The sequence below is a fragment of the Cetorhinus maximus genome, chromosome 4, assembly GCF_964194155.1.
Source record: "Cetorhinus maximus chromosome 4, sCetMax3.hap1.1, whole genome shotgun sequence".
In the NCBI taxonomy this organism is placed as follows: Eukaryota; Metazoa; Chordata; class Chondrichthyes; order Lamniformes; family Cetorhinidae; genus Cetorhinus; species Cetorhinus maximus.
This window is the reverse complement of record NC_135882.1, coordinates 77,181,067-77,198,830: the sequence shown is the minus strand read 5'-3', so window position 1 is coordinate 77,198,830 and position 17,764 is coordinate 77,181,067. Positions and strand designations below refer to the sequence as shown.

At 43.7% G+C, this 17,764-nt stretch overlaps 1 protein-coding gene across 9 annotated transcripts in view; it reads left to right on the top strand.

Moving 5' to 3' along the window:
- Nucleotides 1-17,764, top strand: part of sulf1 (sulfatase 1) — a 369,948-nt gene that overhangs the window by 331,676 nt on the left and 20,508 nt on the right. For all 9 annotated transcript variants that reach the window (XM_078540363.1, XM_078540362.1, XM_078540361.1 and 6 more), the window contains 4 exons: nt 1,801-1,875; nt 4,024-4,196; nt 10,248-10,390; nt 15,029-15,152. In XM_078540363.1, the coding sequence (XP_078396489.1) occupies nt 1,801-1,875; nt 4,024-4,196; nt 10,248-10,390; nt 15,029-15,152 (515 nt within the window). The remainder of the gene's footprint in view (nt 1-1,800; nt 1,876-4,023; nt 4,197-10,247; nt 10,391-15,028; nt 15,153-17,764) is intronic.

Sequence of the window (17,764 nt, the reverse complement as noted above, 5' to 3'; positions counted from 1 at the left end):
ATTCTGGTAAATCTCCTCTGCACCCTCTCAAGGACCTTCACATCTTTCCTAAAGTATGGTGACCGGAACTGGAAACAATATTCAAACTGGGGCCTAACCAGAGCTTTATATAGCTCCAGCATAAATTCCCTTAATCCTAGATTTCTTTCATCTTCATCCTTAGCTATTTTAGCATAATTCATGAAGTGCATGTACATAAGATCATAGGAACATAAGAAATAGGAGCAGGAGTAGGTCATTTGGTCCTCTGAGCCTACTCTGCCATTCGATAAGATCATGGCTGATCTGATTGTGGACTTAACTCCACTTTCTGGTTACACCACATAACCCTTGACTCCCTTGTCTATCAAAAATCTGTCTAACTCAGCTTTCAGTACATTTAATGACCCAGCCTCCACTGCTCTTTGGGGAAGAGAATTCCAAAGACTAACTACCCTCTGACATAAGAAATTCCTCCTCATCCCCATCTTAAATAGGAGACCCTTTATTTTTAAACTGTGCCCTCTAGTTCTCTAGATTCCCCCACAAAGGGAAACATCGTCTCAGCATCTACCCTGTCAAGCCCCCTCAGAATCTTATATCTTTCAATAAGATCACCTCTCATTTTTCTAAACTCAAATGAGTATAGGCCCAACCTGCTCAACTTTTCCTCATAAGGCAAGCCCCTCATCCCATGAATCCCAGTATGTATTGCCCATTTTCCTTCCTGTGTGCTGTACTTAAATTTCATCTTTTCTTCCGTCAATTTTTATATACTTCTAATACATTTTGTATTTCCTGTGCAGCTTCACCTAAAAATCAACTGCCACCTACAAATATGAACAATTTCTGTTTCACTTTTAGTCCCAAGTCATTTACTACATCCTGAAACACCCTGATTAAGATCAGAGAATCATGGGGCAGGAATATTAAATTCTATACTCCAAGAAGCAGTGTTCGAATCAGCACAACTAGTTACACAGAACTGTGGGGATGATTTTTTTTGCCCCTTTTCTCATATAGGAACAGGGGACTAACAAGCCAAAAATCATGGTATATTCACCATCCCTTCCTACCAGCTATCCGCCGAACATGCCAATACTTAGCTGAGCAGCATACCTGTCGAAACAGGACAAAGCTTACTTACAAAATGCAAATTAGGGCCCTAAATTGTATGTAAGACCACAACGTAATTCTAGCTTTCCACTGGGTGAGTGGAGCTCTTGCTCCATCTAACGTAATGATCAATAAGCGGCCGAACCAGCAATTGTTTAAGCAATCACTGCAGGCTGCTCAGAAAAACCCAATTTAAAAATGATTTTGCCAATGGTTTTAGTGGAACTAACGGGAGTATACTGTTCCTGGCACCATGACAATCTTCTGAGCATTGCCTGCCCCTCTGTGGTCCTCTCCTGTGATTGCTTTCCTCCCATCAGGTTCACTGCCGGCTAAATACTTGCCAATTGAAAGTCACCCCCCGTATGTATTGCCTCCAGTGCTGCTTGTCTGCAGGGCGGCACATCTCCAGAAGGACATGGTCAATACTGGGAACTCATGAAATCCAACCCATTATCCTCCTGGTCTATGACAAAGTGTTTTAGTTCAAAAGGTTTGGAAAAAATACGGGATATATTAAACATCTGCTTAAACTGAAATGAGTGGGTTGTGTCTCTCCTCTAACATATTCATAGCACTGAAATCAGAATTGATATGGAGGCATTTAATTTGTTTCTCCTCTGAGTTGATCTTACTCATGTTTTTAACTCTTATGAGATGCAATAGTCATAAATGGTGATGCTCCTTTACTTCTATTCAATGTAGTTATTTTGGCAGAGATAAAGGAATGAGAAACCAAGGGAAACTGAAGAACAAGAACAATCATCTTCATCCCTTCAGGTAATTGGCAGCCTGTCTCAGGACCACAAGTTCCTGGTTATTATAGTTTTACAAGAGACATTCACATCGGAGGAAAACACCTCTACTCAATGTAGCATGGAACTGGTTCCAACCTTCTAAAATGAATTCAGTCACATTATGCTGTCATTGTTCCTGACAGTAGTTTCCATATTTTTCTTTGAACAGTGCATGACTGGATAACAGAGCCATGTTTTTTGTATCCAGTATCAGCGATTCTTGTACTGGCGTTGGTTACAGAACATGTCTGTTAGGCCAGTCTTCATAATCCCCTGTATGTTAACAGCAAGTCTTTATTAACTACTTGTAAATTATTTTTTCCTTTTCAACTCGGAGGCCACATGTTGAGGCTTGGAGTCAAGGATTGGTATTAGTGACAGGTTTCGTTCAAGTGGAGCTTCTGACTGAATAAGTGAAAAGGGCTTCTCAGGACTGGCTGCAGCCTGGAAGTTAAAAAGATTTAGCTCATCCTTTCAGGCTATGGACTCAGTGTGCTGGTGCTGGACTTCCAAGGGAGATTCTATGGGGTCTTCTGCTGCAGTAAGACTTCGGCCTTTAGTTACCAGCCTCTTCGATTTGGAGCTTTTTCTGGCAAATTTTCTCAGTGTCTGTAGCTTCAGTTGGGAGCTCCTTTCAGTTCAGAATCCATTGAAGATTCCAGCATTCTCGTCAGGTTGAGGGTTTTTGCCGACTGCCGCGATGTTGTAATAGTGTTGGTTACAGAACATGTCTGTTAATGAAGTCTTCATAGTTTTCTGCATAGCTAACAGCAAGTCTTTATTAACCAATTGTGACTATATATGTATATACAATAAAGGGTACAGGCAAGGAGCTATCTCCATGTCTAAGTTTTAACAAGTCTCTGGCCAACACCACACTGACCCTAGCTCTGAGTCATGTGCCTTCTTACATCACTGTGTGGGTGGCACTGTACTGAGTCCCACATCAAACCTGTATATACCAGACACTTGTACTACAGTGACAAGTAGTGTTAAATTTGTGCATACATTGGGCAGACACAGATTAAATTTTTATCCAGCCCTGACCCAAAACACAAAAGAAGATAACCCTTTGTATTGCCTTTCTAAACATCAGACGTTCTTGTAATGAGGTGCTCTGCACCTCTGCATGAGGTGCTAGCTTTTCCAAAGTTATGGAAGGTTTTGTGGTGGGTTCATATACACTAAGAACATTGCTCAGTCTGCTCAAGATCATTTGAAATAGGACTCTTACAAACCATAGGAGAAGCATATCACCCTGGACTGAATTTAAATGCAGGCTCCAGGGGTGAAAACTCACTAACCCACCAGGTTCCTTTTCAGCTTCAGTAGCCCTGATTGAATTTAAGGTGGCAATTCACTGATATGAGGGTTAGGCCATTTTAACTCTCCATAGTTCAGGCCCTACTTCCACTCATACCCAGTCAGCATGATGAAAAGGCTGGCGGATGGGAGCAGAACAAGAGTCCACCATGTGGATCCAATGGGAACATGGGATGGCGAGGCCAGGGATTTCCTTATGGGGCCTCGGGGAGCACTCCTACTCCTTCTGCCCCAAAGAAACCCTTCAAAATATTTTCAAGATTTGCCTTCCCAGTCCTCTGCTGCTCCTTGCCACCTAATGCTACTTCCATCAAAGACAACAATTCCCAAGAAAATGGTAAGAAGAGGCCCAGCTATGTTAATAACATTTTTCTTTTCCGTTTCCACAAGGCAAATGCTTATTTCCTCAAGACAATCTTGGACCAGCCCTGTGCTGGCTCCCCTCAGCCTCTTCTTGGCCCACCTCAATCCCGATAATTTAGTTATTCCCACCAAGATCAGACAGGCACCCACGCTGGAATACGACAACAAGGGCAGAGAATTAAAATGACCAGGGCCTTGCACTGCCACCATTGTGGGTGCTTACCATTTGCTTAGGCTCCTGTATGCTGCTCTCATACCTCGTGTTAAAATCAGGGCTTATGTTTCAGTAGAAACATCGTGCATATTGCTCAAGAAACCATGTACTGAGATGTACGCTGAAGCCATTGTATTATTAGAGTCTCTTGATGTTACATATCCTACATGAATGTAGTTCAGATTATCAAATAACCAATAAGATTATTAATCCATGACTTGATCTTGTCAGGGAAGTGGCTCAGGAGGTAGACAATAAACTGCAACTGTTTAAGGAGAATCGGAGAAAGAAGAAAGATCGTAAAATAAAGAAGCGCCTGAGAAAGGGAGATGACTGCAGCCTTCCTGGCCTCACCTGCTTTACACATAATAATGAACACTGGCAGACACCACCTTACTGGAACTGTAAGCAGAGTTTATTTATGTATGATACGTTGCTGGGCCCTTAGAGGAGATAGAATTTGGAGGGGATCCTCAATGTACTGTGTCCACACATTGGAATTTAATGCCCTCCGCTGTGGCGAGTTCGGTCATTTCATCAGGTGGGAGGGCGGCAGGTGGAGAACCTGCTAACTTTCCATCTCCATCCCAATTAAGTCCCTGACAGGAAAGCTTGTGGACGGCTTTCCCACCTTGCCACCAATTGAGGCCTTTGAGTGGGCAATTAATGTCCCTTTAAGGGCCTCAAATGCTGCTGCTGGTATTAACCCAGCAGCGGGCAGGGGGCTTGCCATGCGGGGAGCACAAGTGAACCTGTGCAGGGTTGCTTGTGGGCTCCTGGGGTGGGAGGGTCCCTCATTCAAAGGCGCTCTGTGCCTGATCAAGGGACCCAGCACTGGAAGGGGAGTGTCTGTTGGGAACCACTGTCCTGCCTTTGCTGCCAGCCCCCATGATCCCCATCCCGTGAGCTCCCTCTCACCATCACTCAATCCCTCACCTGTGGCCTGGGATCCAGCGATGCTACTCGGCCTCGGGTGGATGTCATACTGGCAGCAGCCTCCGCCTACCTAGTAATGATGCCGTTCGATAGAGCTGCCGGCCTCTGATTGGGAAGCCAACTCAGGAGTGAAAATTGAGGCCCAACTCACATTAGGTAACCTAAAGCATGGCCAAAGAGTCTCAAGGAGTGTCCTGAAGAAGGAGAGCAAGATAGAGGTGTGGAGAGGCTGAAGACACAGGCACCAATGGTAGAGCAATTAAACTAAGTACTGCGCAGAATAATTTCTTTATGTAGGGGGTTGCCGGAGCATGGAATGCTTTGCTATGGGGGACCTACATTGGCTTCCAGTTAAGCAACACCTTAATGTTAAAATATTCCAATCCCTCCATCCCTCCCTATCTCCGTAATCTTCTCCAACCTCACAATCCTCTGAGGTATCTGTACCCATCTAATTCTGGCCTTTTGAGCACCCCCGATTTAATGACTCCATCATTGATGGCCACTGTCTAGGCTGTAAGCTCTAGAACCCCTTCCCTAAACCTCTCCACCTCTCTACCTCTCCCCTCCTTTAAGACACTCCTTAAAACCTGCCTCTGTGACAAAACCTTTGGCCATCTGCCCTAATGTTGTCTTTTGTGTTTCTGTATCTAATTTTATTCTGAAGTTCCTAATTTTATCCTGTTATTATGTTATAAATATAAGTTGTTGTTGCTGTAACCTCTCTCTTCACTCTGCTTAGTAACAATTTTAAATTGATGGCCCTCATTACTGACTCTACACTTGGAGGAAATAATCTTTCCCTTTTCACTCTATGAAACCCTACATCATTTTAAAAATCTCTGTCAAATCTCCTTAGTCTTCTCTGCTCCAGTAATATAGACCCAGTACTCCATGCCTTTCTTAAGGCATTATCTTAAAATTAGCACTAAGCCATGTTGGAATGAAATCAGGAAGGATGTTTTCATGTCAAAGGTAGTGAAAATCTAGAACTCAATTCCCCAAATGATTGTGGATGCTGCACGAATTGAAGATCGATATATTTTTATTACGTAGGGATAACATGGGATATAAGCTACCATGGATTTGAGGTTAAGTTAAATGATGGAGCAGGCTTAAAGAGCTGAATGGTCTACTCCTGTTTCTTTGTTCATTTCTCTCTAACCACAGTTTCCCATTCCTGGAATCACCCTGCTGAATCCACACTGTACGCTATCTATGGCCTTAATGTTTTTTCTATAATGGAACTCCAAAAATTCTAACTGTGCCCAAATAATTATCTTGCACAAATCTACAAACCTGCCTCTTGTGTTCTATGCCTCTGTTTATAAAGCCCAAAATATTGTTGTTCTTCTGTTAGTTTATCTACCTGCATGACCACTGGGGCACAAAAAAATGAGTGTTTTTTGTCATTTTCTATTATTTATTCGTTTTAAAATAATAGTGATGGAGAAGAAAGGCTGTTCGACTGGGTGGAGCAGTTAGCAGTAAATGGGCTAGATGATGAAACCTGTAGGGGTACATCCAACCAGAGTTCGTATCCCTTGCACCACTGGGGAGATTTTAGGCAGGCACAGCCCCTGGAGCAGCCTGCTTCCAATAACAGCAATATGTTATGGACCACTGGCAACTTTCACTCTGTATTGGGCGCAATATGACAACTCCGGGCCATCAGATCATAACAGTGTACCCTCTCCTCTGTACAAATACTGCGAGGCATTTTGGATCACACATTGACGTGGTGACCTGTGACAGGGTTCCCAAAGGTAATGTGGCAAGGCAAGATATCTTTATGCTTTGTAATTAAGCAAAATTGGGTTTTGCAAACTCTGCTTCATGAAAAAAAGGCCCTTTCAATTCGGCTTCCTAGTGGTTGATCTTAGTGTGCCCTTTAAGCCAGTCCTGATCACACAGAATCACAGTGCAGAAGAGGCCCTTTGGCCCATCGAGTCTGTACCGACACGTGAGAAACACCTGACCTACCTACCTAATCCCATTTACCAGCACTTGGCCCATAGCCTTGAATGTTATGACGTGCCAAGTGCTCATCCAGGTATTTTTTAAAGGATGTGAGGCAACCCGCCTCCACCACCATCCCAGGCAGTGCATTCCAGACCGTCACCTCTGGGTAAAAAAGCTTTTCCTCACATCCCCCCAAACCTCCTGCCCCTCACCTTGAACTTATGTCCCCTCGTGACTGACCTTTCAACTAAGGGGAACAGCTGCTCTCTATCCACCCTGTCCATGCCCCTCATAATCTTGTACACCTCGATCAGGTCGCCCCTCAGTCTTCTCTGCTCCAATGAAAACAGCTCAAGTCTATCCAACCTCGCTTCATAACTTAAATGTTTCATCCCAGGCAACATCCTGGTGAATCTCCTCTGCACACCCTCCAGTGCAATCACATCCTTCCTATAATGTGGCGACCAAAACTGCACACAGTACTCCAGCTGTGGCCTCACCAAGGTTCTATACAACTCCAACATGACCTCCCTACTTTTGTAATCTAGGTCTCGATTGATAAAGGCAAGTGTCCCATATGCCTTTTTCACCACCCCACTAACATGCCCCTCTGCCTTCAGAGATCTATGGACACACACGCCAAGGTCCCTTTGTTCCTCAGAACTTCCTAGTATCATGCTGTTCATTGGATACTTCCTTGTCAAATTACTCCTTCCAAAGTGTGTCACCTCACACTTTTCAGGGTTAAATTCCATCTGCCAGTTATCTGCCCATTTGACCATCCCGTCTATATCTTCCTGTAGCCCAAGACACTCAACCTCACTGTTAACCACCCGGCCAATCTTTGTGAAATCCGCAAACTTACTATTCCTACCCCCCACATAGTCATCTATGTTGTTTATATAAATGACAAATAATAGGGGACTGAGCACAGATCCCTGTGGTACGCCACTGGACACTGGCTTCCAGTCACTAAAGCATCCTTCTGTCATCACCCTCTGTCTCCTACAAGTAAGCCAATTTTGAATCCACCTTATCAAATTACCCTGTATCCCGTGTGCCTTTGCCTTCTTTATAAGTCTCCCATGTGGGACCCTGTCAAAGGCTTTGCTGAAATCCATATAAACTACCTCAACTGCACTACCCTGATCTACACACCTGGTCACCTCCTCAAAAAATTCAATTAAATTTGTTAGGCATGACCTCCCTCTGACAAAGCCATGCTGACTATCCCTGATCAAACCTTGCCTCTCCAAGTGGAGATAGATACTCTCCTTCAGAACTTTCTCCAATAGTTTCCCTACCACTGACGTGAGACTCACTGGCCTGTACCTGGCTTTTCTCTACAACCCTTCTTAAATAGCGGAACCACATTAGTTGTTCTCCAGTCCTCTGGCACCTCCCCCATGGCCAGAGAGGAATTAAAAATTTGGGTCAGAGCCCCTGCGATCTCCTCCCTTGCCTCCCTCAGCAGTCTGGGACACAAATCATCTGGACCTGGAGATTTGTCCACTTTTAAGCCTGCCAACACGTCCAATACCTCGTCACTCCCTATATCAATTTGCTTAAGAACCTCGCAGTCTCTCTCCCTGAGTTCGATACCTTCATCCTCATTCTCTTGGGTGAAGACGGAAGTGAAATATTCATTCAACACTCTAGCGATGTCCTCTGGCTCCACCCATAGATTGCCCCCTTGGTCTCTTATGGGTCCTACTCTTTCCCTCGTTATCCTCTTCCCATTGATATACTTATAGAATATCTTGGGATTTTCCCTACTTTCGCCAGCCAGAGCTTTCTCATATCCCCTCTTTGCTCTCCTAATTGCTTTCTTAAGCTCCACCCTGCACTTTCTGAACTCCACTAATGCCTCTGCTGATTTGCTTCCCTTGAACCTGCTAAAAGCCTCTCTTTTCCTTCTCATCGTAACCTGAATATCTCTGGTCATCCATGGTTCTTTGGGCTTGTTACTCCTTCCTATCACCTTAGAGCGAACATGTTGAGCCTGTACCCTCCCCATTTCCTTTTTGAATGCCCCCACTGTTCCTCTGTAGATTTCCCCACAAGTAGCTGCTCCCTGTCTACCTTGGCCAGATCCTGCCGTATTTTACTAAAATCCACTCTCCCCCAATCCAAAACATTTTTTTGCAACTTGTTGATTTCTTTGTCCATAACAAGCTTCAACTGTACCATGTTGTGGTCGCTATCGCTAAAATGCTCGCCCACCACCACCTCAGCCACCTGTCCAACCTCATTCCCCAGAATTAGGTCCAGCACTGCGCCGTCCCTTGTTGGACCCTCTACATACTGACCTAAAACGTTCTCCTGTACATATTTCAAGAAATCCACTCCATCCAAGCCCTTAACACTATGTCTATCCCAATTAATGTTGGGAAAGTTGAAATCACCTAATATAATTAGCCTATTGTTATTGTTTTTGCACACATTCACAAATTATGCACATATTTGCTCCTCAATTTCCCGCTGACTATCTGGGGGTCTGTAATAAACACCTAACAATGTGGCTGCCCCTTTTTTATTCCTAAGCTCTACCCATTTCATTTGATGCCCCCTCCAAGGTATCATCTCTCCTTACTGCAGTACCTGACTCCTTAACTAATAATGCAACACCTCCTCCTCTTTTATCCCCTCCCCTGTCTCGCCTGAAGATTCTACACCCCGGAATGTTGAGCTGCCAATCCTGCCCCTCCCTCAACCACGTCTCAGTGATGGCTACTATATCACAATTCCACGTATCAATCCTCACCCTTAACTCATCCGTTTTACCTGTAATACTCCTGGCATTAAAGTAGAGGCCTTTGCCTTACTCCCTTGAAACTTAATGCAGCTGTACTCCGTCTGACTTGATTGTTTTACTGTATTATGATGTGTCCCTATTCTGCTAACATTCTGTGTCCCCTCCCCCTGCTGAATTAGTTTAAACTCCTCCCAACAGCACTAGCAAACCTGCCCGCAAGAATGTTAGTCCCGCTCTGGTTCAGATGTAGACCGTCCCGCTTGTATAGGTCCCACCTTCCCCAGAAACGATCCCAGTGATCCTGGAATCTAAAACCCTCCCTCCTGCACCAACTCTTAAGCCACGTATTCATCTGCGCTATTCTCCTATTTCTGAGCTTGCTAGCACTTAGTCAATTTCATTGGTGCTATACTGTAATTTTTTTTTTTAATGATCAAAATAACATACAGCTATGTGAATCACAATTGTTTATAAATGTTTGACTTTTGAAAAGATCCTGATGGCGTGATTCTATGCCAATGAATGTGCAACAAGAAATTTCTCTTCAGGAACTTATTTTGAGGGTAACATTTAACACTGGTGGATGTGCATTTTGTGGGTGGGTGGTTGTGGACTGCACACCCATTTATACACTCTGCCCTCAATGGAAAGGAAAATCATGTAAGGGTATAACAGGCAGCAAGTCCACTACCATCTATTTTGTGCCCCCACCAAGGTTGGATTTTACCCCATCATTACATTTGGAAATACTATGTTGTTGTGAAGATATTAATCTGACAAAGGCTTTTCCCTTTCATTACAGTAGGATCCTTCTGTGCTTGTACAAGTTCTAACAATAACACTTACTGGTGTTTGCGAACCATCAATGAGACTCACAACATCCTCTTCTGCGAATTTGCCACAGGTTTCCTCGAGTATTTTGACATGAACAGTGATCCTTATCAAGTAAGGAATTTTTTTTTCGTCCAAAAATTGAAATAATCATGAGGCAAGAAGATAGGTACAAATGAGGAAGGCCATTCAGCCCTTTCTTCTATTTGTAAACCTAAGCTGTCAAGTTCCGATGGTGCCACTGCACTGCTAGAAGTGAGGTGGGGCAGGATTTGCATCCACCATGATAGCCTGGCACTCATCTTGCCTTATATTACAGGTCAGATATTAAATATGCCAAAAAGATGTGCAAGTTGTCTAAATCCAGCCTGCAACACCTCTGAGAAATTGGATGGGTTGGTGAGGGGGGCAAGCGGTGGCAAGGATGTAAAACTCTGGCACAGGTAGGAGTTAGGCCCCAAATGAGCTGGAAGGTATGGGGTGGAGTATAGCGGGAGGAGAGGTGGATATAAAACCTGACGGCTGCTTAAGGGAATAATGGCGGCACTGGGGGAGGCAATAAACTTTGAAGAGAAGAATGACAGCAAAAGTCAAGAGAAGAGAGGTAAGCATTAGGGACTCAGAAATACAGAGCAGGAAGAACAGCCTGTTAGATTTCAGGGGTTACAGGTCCATCAAAAGATATATTATGCACTTATTGGAGGGCGATAGCTGTGGTGGTGTGTTCCATCTCCATGAATCTCAGAACTGCTTTGCAGTGCAAGAAGTTGTTTAACAGAACAGCCAAGGTTAGTTACCTGCTCCCCGAACCCTTCCTTGCATTCTCTGGCATTCATTCATTCTTTATACTCAGAGCCAGGGGACCTACTGGTGAAATTAAGATCTGACAGTGGAGAAGGGAGCTTGTGGACTCGGGGGGGTCGTGGTGGGGGGTCTCTGGGGTCATGTTATAAAGAGAATGATGCTGAGTGGAGAACCATGGCAGGAACCTGTGAGAGATGAGAACAAAAGAACATAGGAACATGAATTGGTCATTTAGCCCCTTGAGCCTGTCCCATCATCCAATGAGATCATGGCTGATCTGCAACGTAATTCCATATACCCTCCTTTATCCCCTGATACGTTTGGACAACATAAATCTATCAATCTTACATTTAAGACTCACAATTGAACTAGCATCAATTGCTGTTAGCAGAAGAATGTTCCAAACTTATACCACCCTTGTATGTAAAGGTTTTTCCTACTTTCACTGCTGAAATGTCTGGCTCTAGTTTTTACACAATGCCCCTAGTCCCAGACTCCCCTACCATAGTACCTACCCTACCCTTTTCTCTTAACCTTCTAAATTCCAGAGAATACAACCCTAGTTCGCATAATCTCTCCTCATAATTTAACCCTTGGAATCCAAATATTCTTCTGGGAACTGGCAGGGGTCACGCCAACATCTAATGTCATCCTTAGTACCAATATCTGAGAAGGATTTAACATAATATGGCACAGTCTGGAACAAGTTGTAACACAAAGATCAGCTGCATCCATCCCCTTCCCCACTCCTTCCTCACCCTGATAGGGTGGGCTCCATAATAGTTCAATGTGGATGCTTTGACCACTAGCCTTCAAGCTATGAAAAACATTTGGAGGGAATCATGGCAATAGGCTTCCAAGAGATTCAAGGCCCACCTCTCAGGATCTTCAAGATGTATTGATACCATCAGCCCTGCTCTCCCACTGAACAGTTGGCATTCAGCTCCAACAGGCAGGTGGATTAGCTTTCATCTTCATGATACTATCTCCTTTCTAGTCAGCCCTTCAGATTCCTGCTTAGGTTGGTGTCAGGAAATGCACCCATGTTTTCCATGCACCTGCTGTACACCTGAGGACAATGGCCTCCTCAGTCCCAAGAGATACATGATAGCACAGCGTCAGCAAGCACCACTGGCAGTGAATCATTGCCTCATTAAGCAATCTGTCCTGATATATGCTCCAGGGACCAATATTGCTTGTAGACTGGGGTGGAAGGGTACCTCCTAGTCAGCCTTCATCTTTTTTCATGTAGCTCTTTCCTACATGTCTCTCACATTTGCTCTACATATATAGAAATGAACTTAATTGATCTTAGTAAAGGCTTCATGACACACAAGTAGGAGAAGAAACTATCATTGCCTGAAAATGCTGAAAGACTGCTTGCAGATTCCTTTCTTAGTTCTAACAATGCTAATATTTCAGACAAAGTTTGTGGTGATTCAAAGCCTGTGACCTTAACCACTTCTTGGTTTAATAAGTCATTAGGGTAACTGACTCTAAGTTGGGTTCAACTCCAACATACCTTTGTCATACCAGCAGACTTCCTCCCCACAAAAACTATAGAATTTCAAGCTACTATAATCCCCCATCTTGGAGTCCAGTTCTTTAAATAATTACAATAATTTTGCCTCCACTCTTCTACCTAGAAGTTTAAACTACACATTGATGATTATTTGTGCAGATCATGCCAACAGCCCTTGATTTACCATTACATAATTTGAAGCTGTGTCCTAATGTCATGGTTTATTTTTAAGCAGTATTCCAAGTTTACCTTTTACTGTGAGTTTACTACCTTCCTTTCAATGCTGAAAAGACCAAGTTCCTCCAGTCTTTGCTTCTAACTTTGATGTTATACAATAGTCTCATGGTTGTTCTTTGAACTGCCTCCATGATTGGGATGACCCTTTATTTCTCAGTGACTTGAGCTAAATTCAGCAATCAAGACTGGCCAAAGCATACTTTAAGCATGGATTCCTACTGTTTTAAGTTTATAGTTTAACACCTCATTTCAGAATCACAGAATCTTAACAGCACAGAAGGAGGCCATTCGGCCCATCATGTCTGCACCGGCTCTCCAAATGAACATTATGACCTAGTGCCATTGCTCTGCCTTTTCCCCGCACCCTTTCACATTGTTTCTTTTCAAATAATCATCTAATGTCCTCTTGAATGCCTCAATTGAACCTGCTTCCACCACACCTCCAGGCAGTGCATTCCAGATCCGAACCACTCGTTGTGTGAAAAAGCTTTTTCTCACATCACACTTGCTTCTTCTGCAAATCACTTTAAATTTGTGCCCTCTCATTCTTGATCCTTTTACGAGTGGGAACAGCTTGTTGATTGCTGCTTCACAGTGAATCGGTATATTTAGCAATGAGTTATCAAAGACACCGGATCTCTTTTACCTTCATGCTTAGATATTTTAATACCTTTCATGGAGTATATCTATTTGTGTATTTTTCTAACTTATTTTGTGGTCCCCAAGTTCCTCAGACCAAACTGTCTTCTGAGTTTGATATCATATGCAAATTGAGAAACCTCCAACCCCACCAAAGGAGTACTGAATGAGTCAAATAAATAAATTATTACTTCACTAAAATACTCGACACTAGTAAATAGTGAGATTAATACATGAGGGAGAAAGGAATAGAAGGATATGTTGATAAGGTGAGAAGAAGCTCATGGAGAGCATAAACACTGGCATAGATCTGTTGGGCCAAATGGCCTATTTCTGTGCTGTAAATACTGCGTAATTACTATTACTACTGTGTTAACTCCTTTAAAGAAATTCCTTAATAAATATCTGGTCCAAGATGTAAATGAAACTTAGAGGGGAATAACCATGGACATCAATAATCTAATACTCTATGGAACAGGATGATTGTTCTAGTTAGACCACAGACGTGACACTTAAGAAACATGTAGCATATTGGCAGATATTAACCTGGCTTTAAAACCAACCAGAGAGATGGGTGAGGTGGCAATGGAAACAGCAGGGAAAATCAGGCAGTGAAGGTTATCACTGTCACTCCATCATGACCGTAATTTTCCCCTCCTCATCCTTACTCTGACCGCTACTTGCTGTTACTTCCTGCATGATATGCAAATGCTGGCTGGGATCTATGGGGCCTTGATTCCTGTCATGTTTCCTTCTCATTTGTGATAGGCTTGGGTAGCAGTGGTAATGCCCCAAATGTTGTAAATGGACAGCAAGAGCCTGGTATAAGACTCTACTCTCCATTTTGTCTTGATTACTTAACTGACGAAGGCCTCAGCCTCACCTAAGACCTTCAGTAAAATAATTGATGCAGTCTTAGGGACTTTATAGCTCTTTTATTTTTGCCTCCCAACTATCCTGGTGCTCTATTGGCAATTCCACTACAGCATAGCCTGGACAAGGGGAGGGGTCACTGGGGAGAAGGAGCCCTCCATGAACACATCCTGATCCCTTACCCAGGAGATTGGACTGAATCAGCTTGTTGGAAATATTATTTGTCTTGGCCTGTTGGAGCAGGAAAAGGAAAATCCAGATCCTGAATTCAAAGTCATCACTTTGTAGCAGCTATTGATTCAAAAAGCCTCTATTCATTGTTTTTTGTTTGATGCCTTTAAAAAGTGAGCTTCCCAAACCTATTATACATAAGATGTTTATAGCTGTTAGAGATGATAGGCTTACATTTCATCATTCTGATTGGTTATAAAATTAGTTTCACAGATGCTAGGTATTCTTGAAGCATTCCAATGTGCCCTTTACCTGCTGCTGCAGACTATGCTCAGTCTTACTTGTACCCTGAATGTTATTACCAAAGGCTTTATAAAATGAGCATCCTCCTATCTAAACTCCAAAGTTAGGTTCTTAGTTCTGGCATAGTGCACATCACATTATTGTTGTAAAGTGCCTCCCCATGAAAGGGAAGGCTGATCACTGTTTTGATTCTGTGATTTCAGCTGACTAACACAGTACACATGGTTGAACGGGAAATTCTTAATCAGTTGCACATACAGTTAATGGAGCTGAGAAGTTGCCAAGGACACAAGCAGTGCACTCCACGGACTAAGGGTGTGGAAACAGGTAATCTGTGTGATTTTCAAATGACAAAGGATACAGTGATTCTCCTGAACTCTCTTCATCAGGAGCCAGACATAGAGAAATTGTGAAAGAAAATTGAATTTCTGCTATTGTCGGCAAAGGATTTGGATTGTGTTGTTTTCCTGGAATAGCATTCCTTGTATCAGGGAAACATAATTTGTCTCCATTGTTCCTCATTTTCTCAATGAAATCTTCATGAAAAATTGCAGACACAGATCACATTTTCAAAGTATTCATAATGGATAAAATTCTACAATATTCTTTAGTCAAAAGCAACATAAAGTTTACGATTTCACTGAACAGTTCCTGTAATGAGAGTCCAGTGTAGAGCATGTTGCCATATGGATCTCAGCAAAGAACACCAAGTTTATTCGCTACATTAAGTCCTCTGTCATGAAAATGTGCATTTTCTGCTTTCATTTTAAAAGGCAATTAAATTGTTGACTAATGCCCCTGTTTTGTAATGCTGATCATCAAAAGCTGAACTAGTAAAATTATGGAGAATTAATGAATACAGAACCACCAGCCATATATCCCTTTTTAAGATTTCCAGTAAAAAATGAAAACAAGTATGCATTTTGATTTATGTTCACGTTTTTGACTGAAAGCCTTTATTTTTAACCCTTATACTACCAGCAAATCCAGAGACCGTGGCTTAAAGTTCAGCTGATGCACCATTACATGGAAACAACTGGCAGAACCTTGAAATTACACTGATATTAACGTACAATACTTAATGCATTGATAGGAAATTCCTTTGCCTCCTGTTTAAACGAAGTACCAACCCATTTATTTGGAATGGGTTAATTTTGATTATCACTGTTGTGAAGAATGTATTATATTTCAAATGGAACAATGCCACTGTTAAAATAACAGTCTGAAGAGGTCCATTTGCACATTAATATGTACAGTGCAATTTCAAGGGCTAAGTTTTTGTCAGCTTGACAACGTTCTTGCTCAGGTTACATGGTTGAGGGTTTGAGTCCCAGCTCCAGAGATTTGAGCATATAATCTAAGATAGGTCTCCAACACAATATTGAGAGAATGCAGCATTTTTTGAAATGTCAGCCTTTACACGAGGTGTTAAACTGAGATTCCACTCGCTGTCCTGGTGGACAAGGTGAGCATTAGCATTCGGAAGTCATTGCATTCAAAGAAGGTATTGGCCCAAATCTTCTGATCTCCGGATTGTCAGATACATTGAGAGATGCATGTCATGATCCTGTGGAAGTCCTGATGCTGTACATACATGAAAATTGCCCAGCAAGTTTAAACCTCCGATGGGCTGATTTCCTGCTGCCCGGGACCCTCCTCAAATGTTTCCAACCCTGAGCTCAGGGCAAAGCCTTGGGCCAAGGAAATGTTAGACAGTTTAAAACCTGGTCTAACAGGGGTGTAACTCAACTAAGTGACACAACCGACCACCCCAATCAGCCCCCCACCAGACCATCCAACTACCCTCTCGACCAGACCCAACTGCCTCCCCAACTACCAGACTACCCCCAGACCACCCAACTGCCCCCCAGATCACCAGACTACCCCCAACCACCAGACTAACCCTGACCACCCGACTACCCCACTGACCACCTGACTAACCCCTGACCACTCGACTATCCCCCAACAACTCGACTACCTCCCTGACCACCCAACTGGCATCCTGACCACCTGACTTCCCCCTGACCTCCTGACTACCCCCTCGACCACCCAACTACCCCCTCAACCGCCTGACTACTCCAACCACCTTATTACCCCCTCAACCACCCGAATACCCACCCCCGACCAGACCTGACTAAACCCCCACCTGACTATGCTCCCAATCACCCGACTATCCCCCGACCACCTCATTACCCCCCCCAACCAGACCCAACTACTCTCCTCCCCACCCCCGACACTTGACTACACCTCTGACCAGACATGATCAGCACACGACCACCCACCTACCCCCAACCAGACCCGACTACCCCTTGAACACCCAAGTACATCCCCCGACCAGACCTAACAACCCCCTCGATCACTGAATTACCTCTTAGATCAGCCAAGTACGCTCCCACTAGACCCAACTGCCCCCCTCATCTGACTACCTCCCTCGACCAGACCAGACTACCTCCCTGACCACCCAACGTGCCCCCACCAACCAGTCCCAACTATCTGCCCTACACGCGACTACTGCCCCAGACCAGACCTGACAACCTCCACAACCACCCGACTACCCCCCCAATCAGACCCAACTACCACCCGAATACCTCCCCGACTGGATCCAGCCACACCCCCTACCTGACTATCCCACATCCATTCAACTACCCCTCAAACCACCTATTCACCACACCCACCTCACCCTTACCCATCTCTCCCACACACCAATTCATTCATTCACCCATTCACTCAATCACACTCATTCATTAAAAGACTTGAGATCTTTAAACACTTACCTAAATACGGCAGCTACTGTTGTAAAAAGAGGGCATGTCATCTCCTCAATTCTCCTGCATTCATTGGACCTACCCTGGAGTGCCTTTGGTGCCCATTTCTGCTTCAGCCGGAATCGGAAGATCCAGGAAGAAACGGGTGGGATTGTTGGGTCGGAAGATACTTGG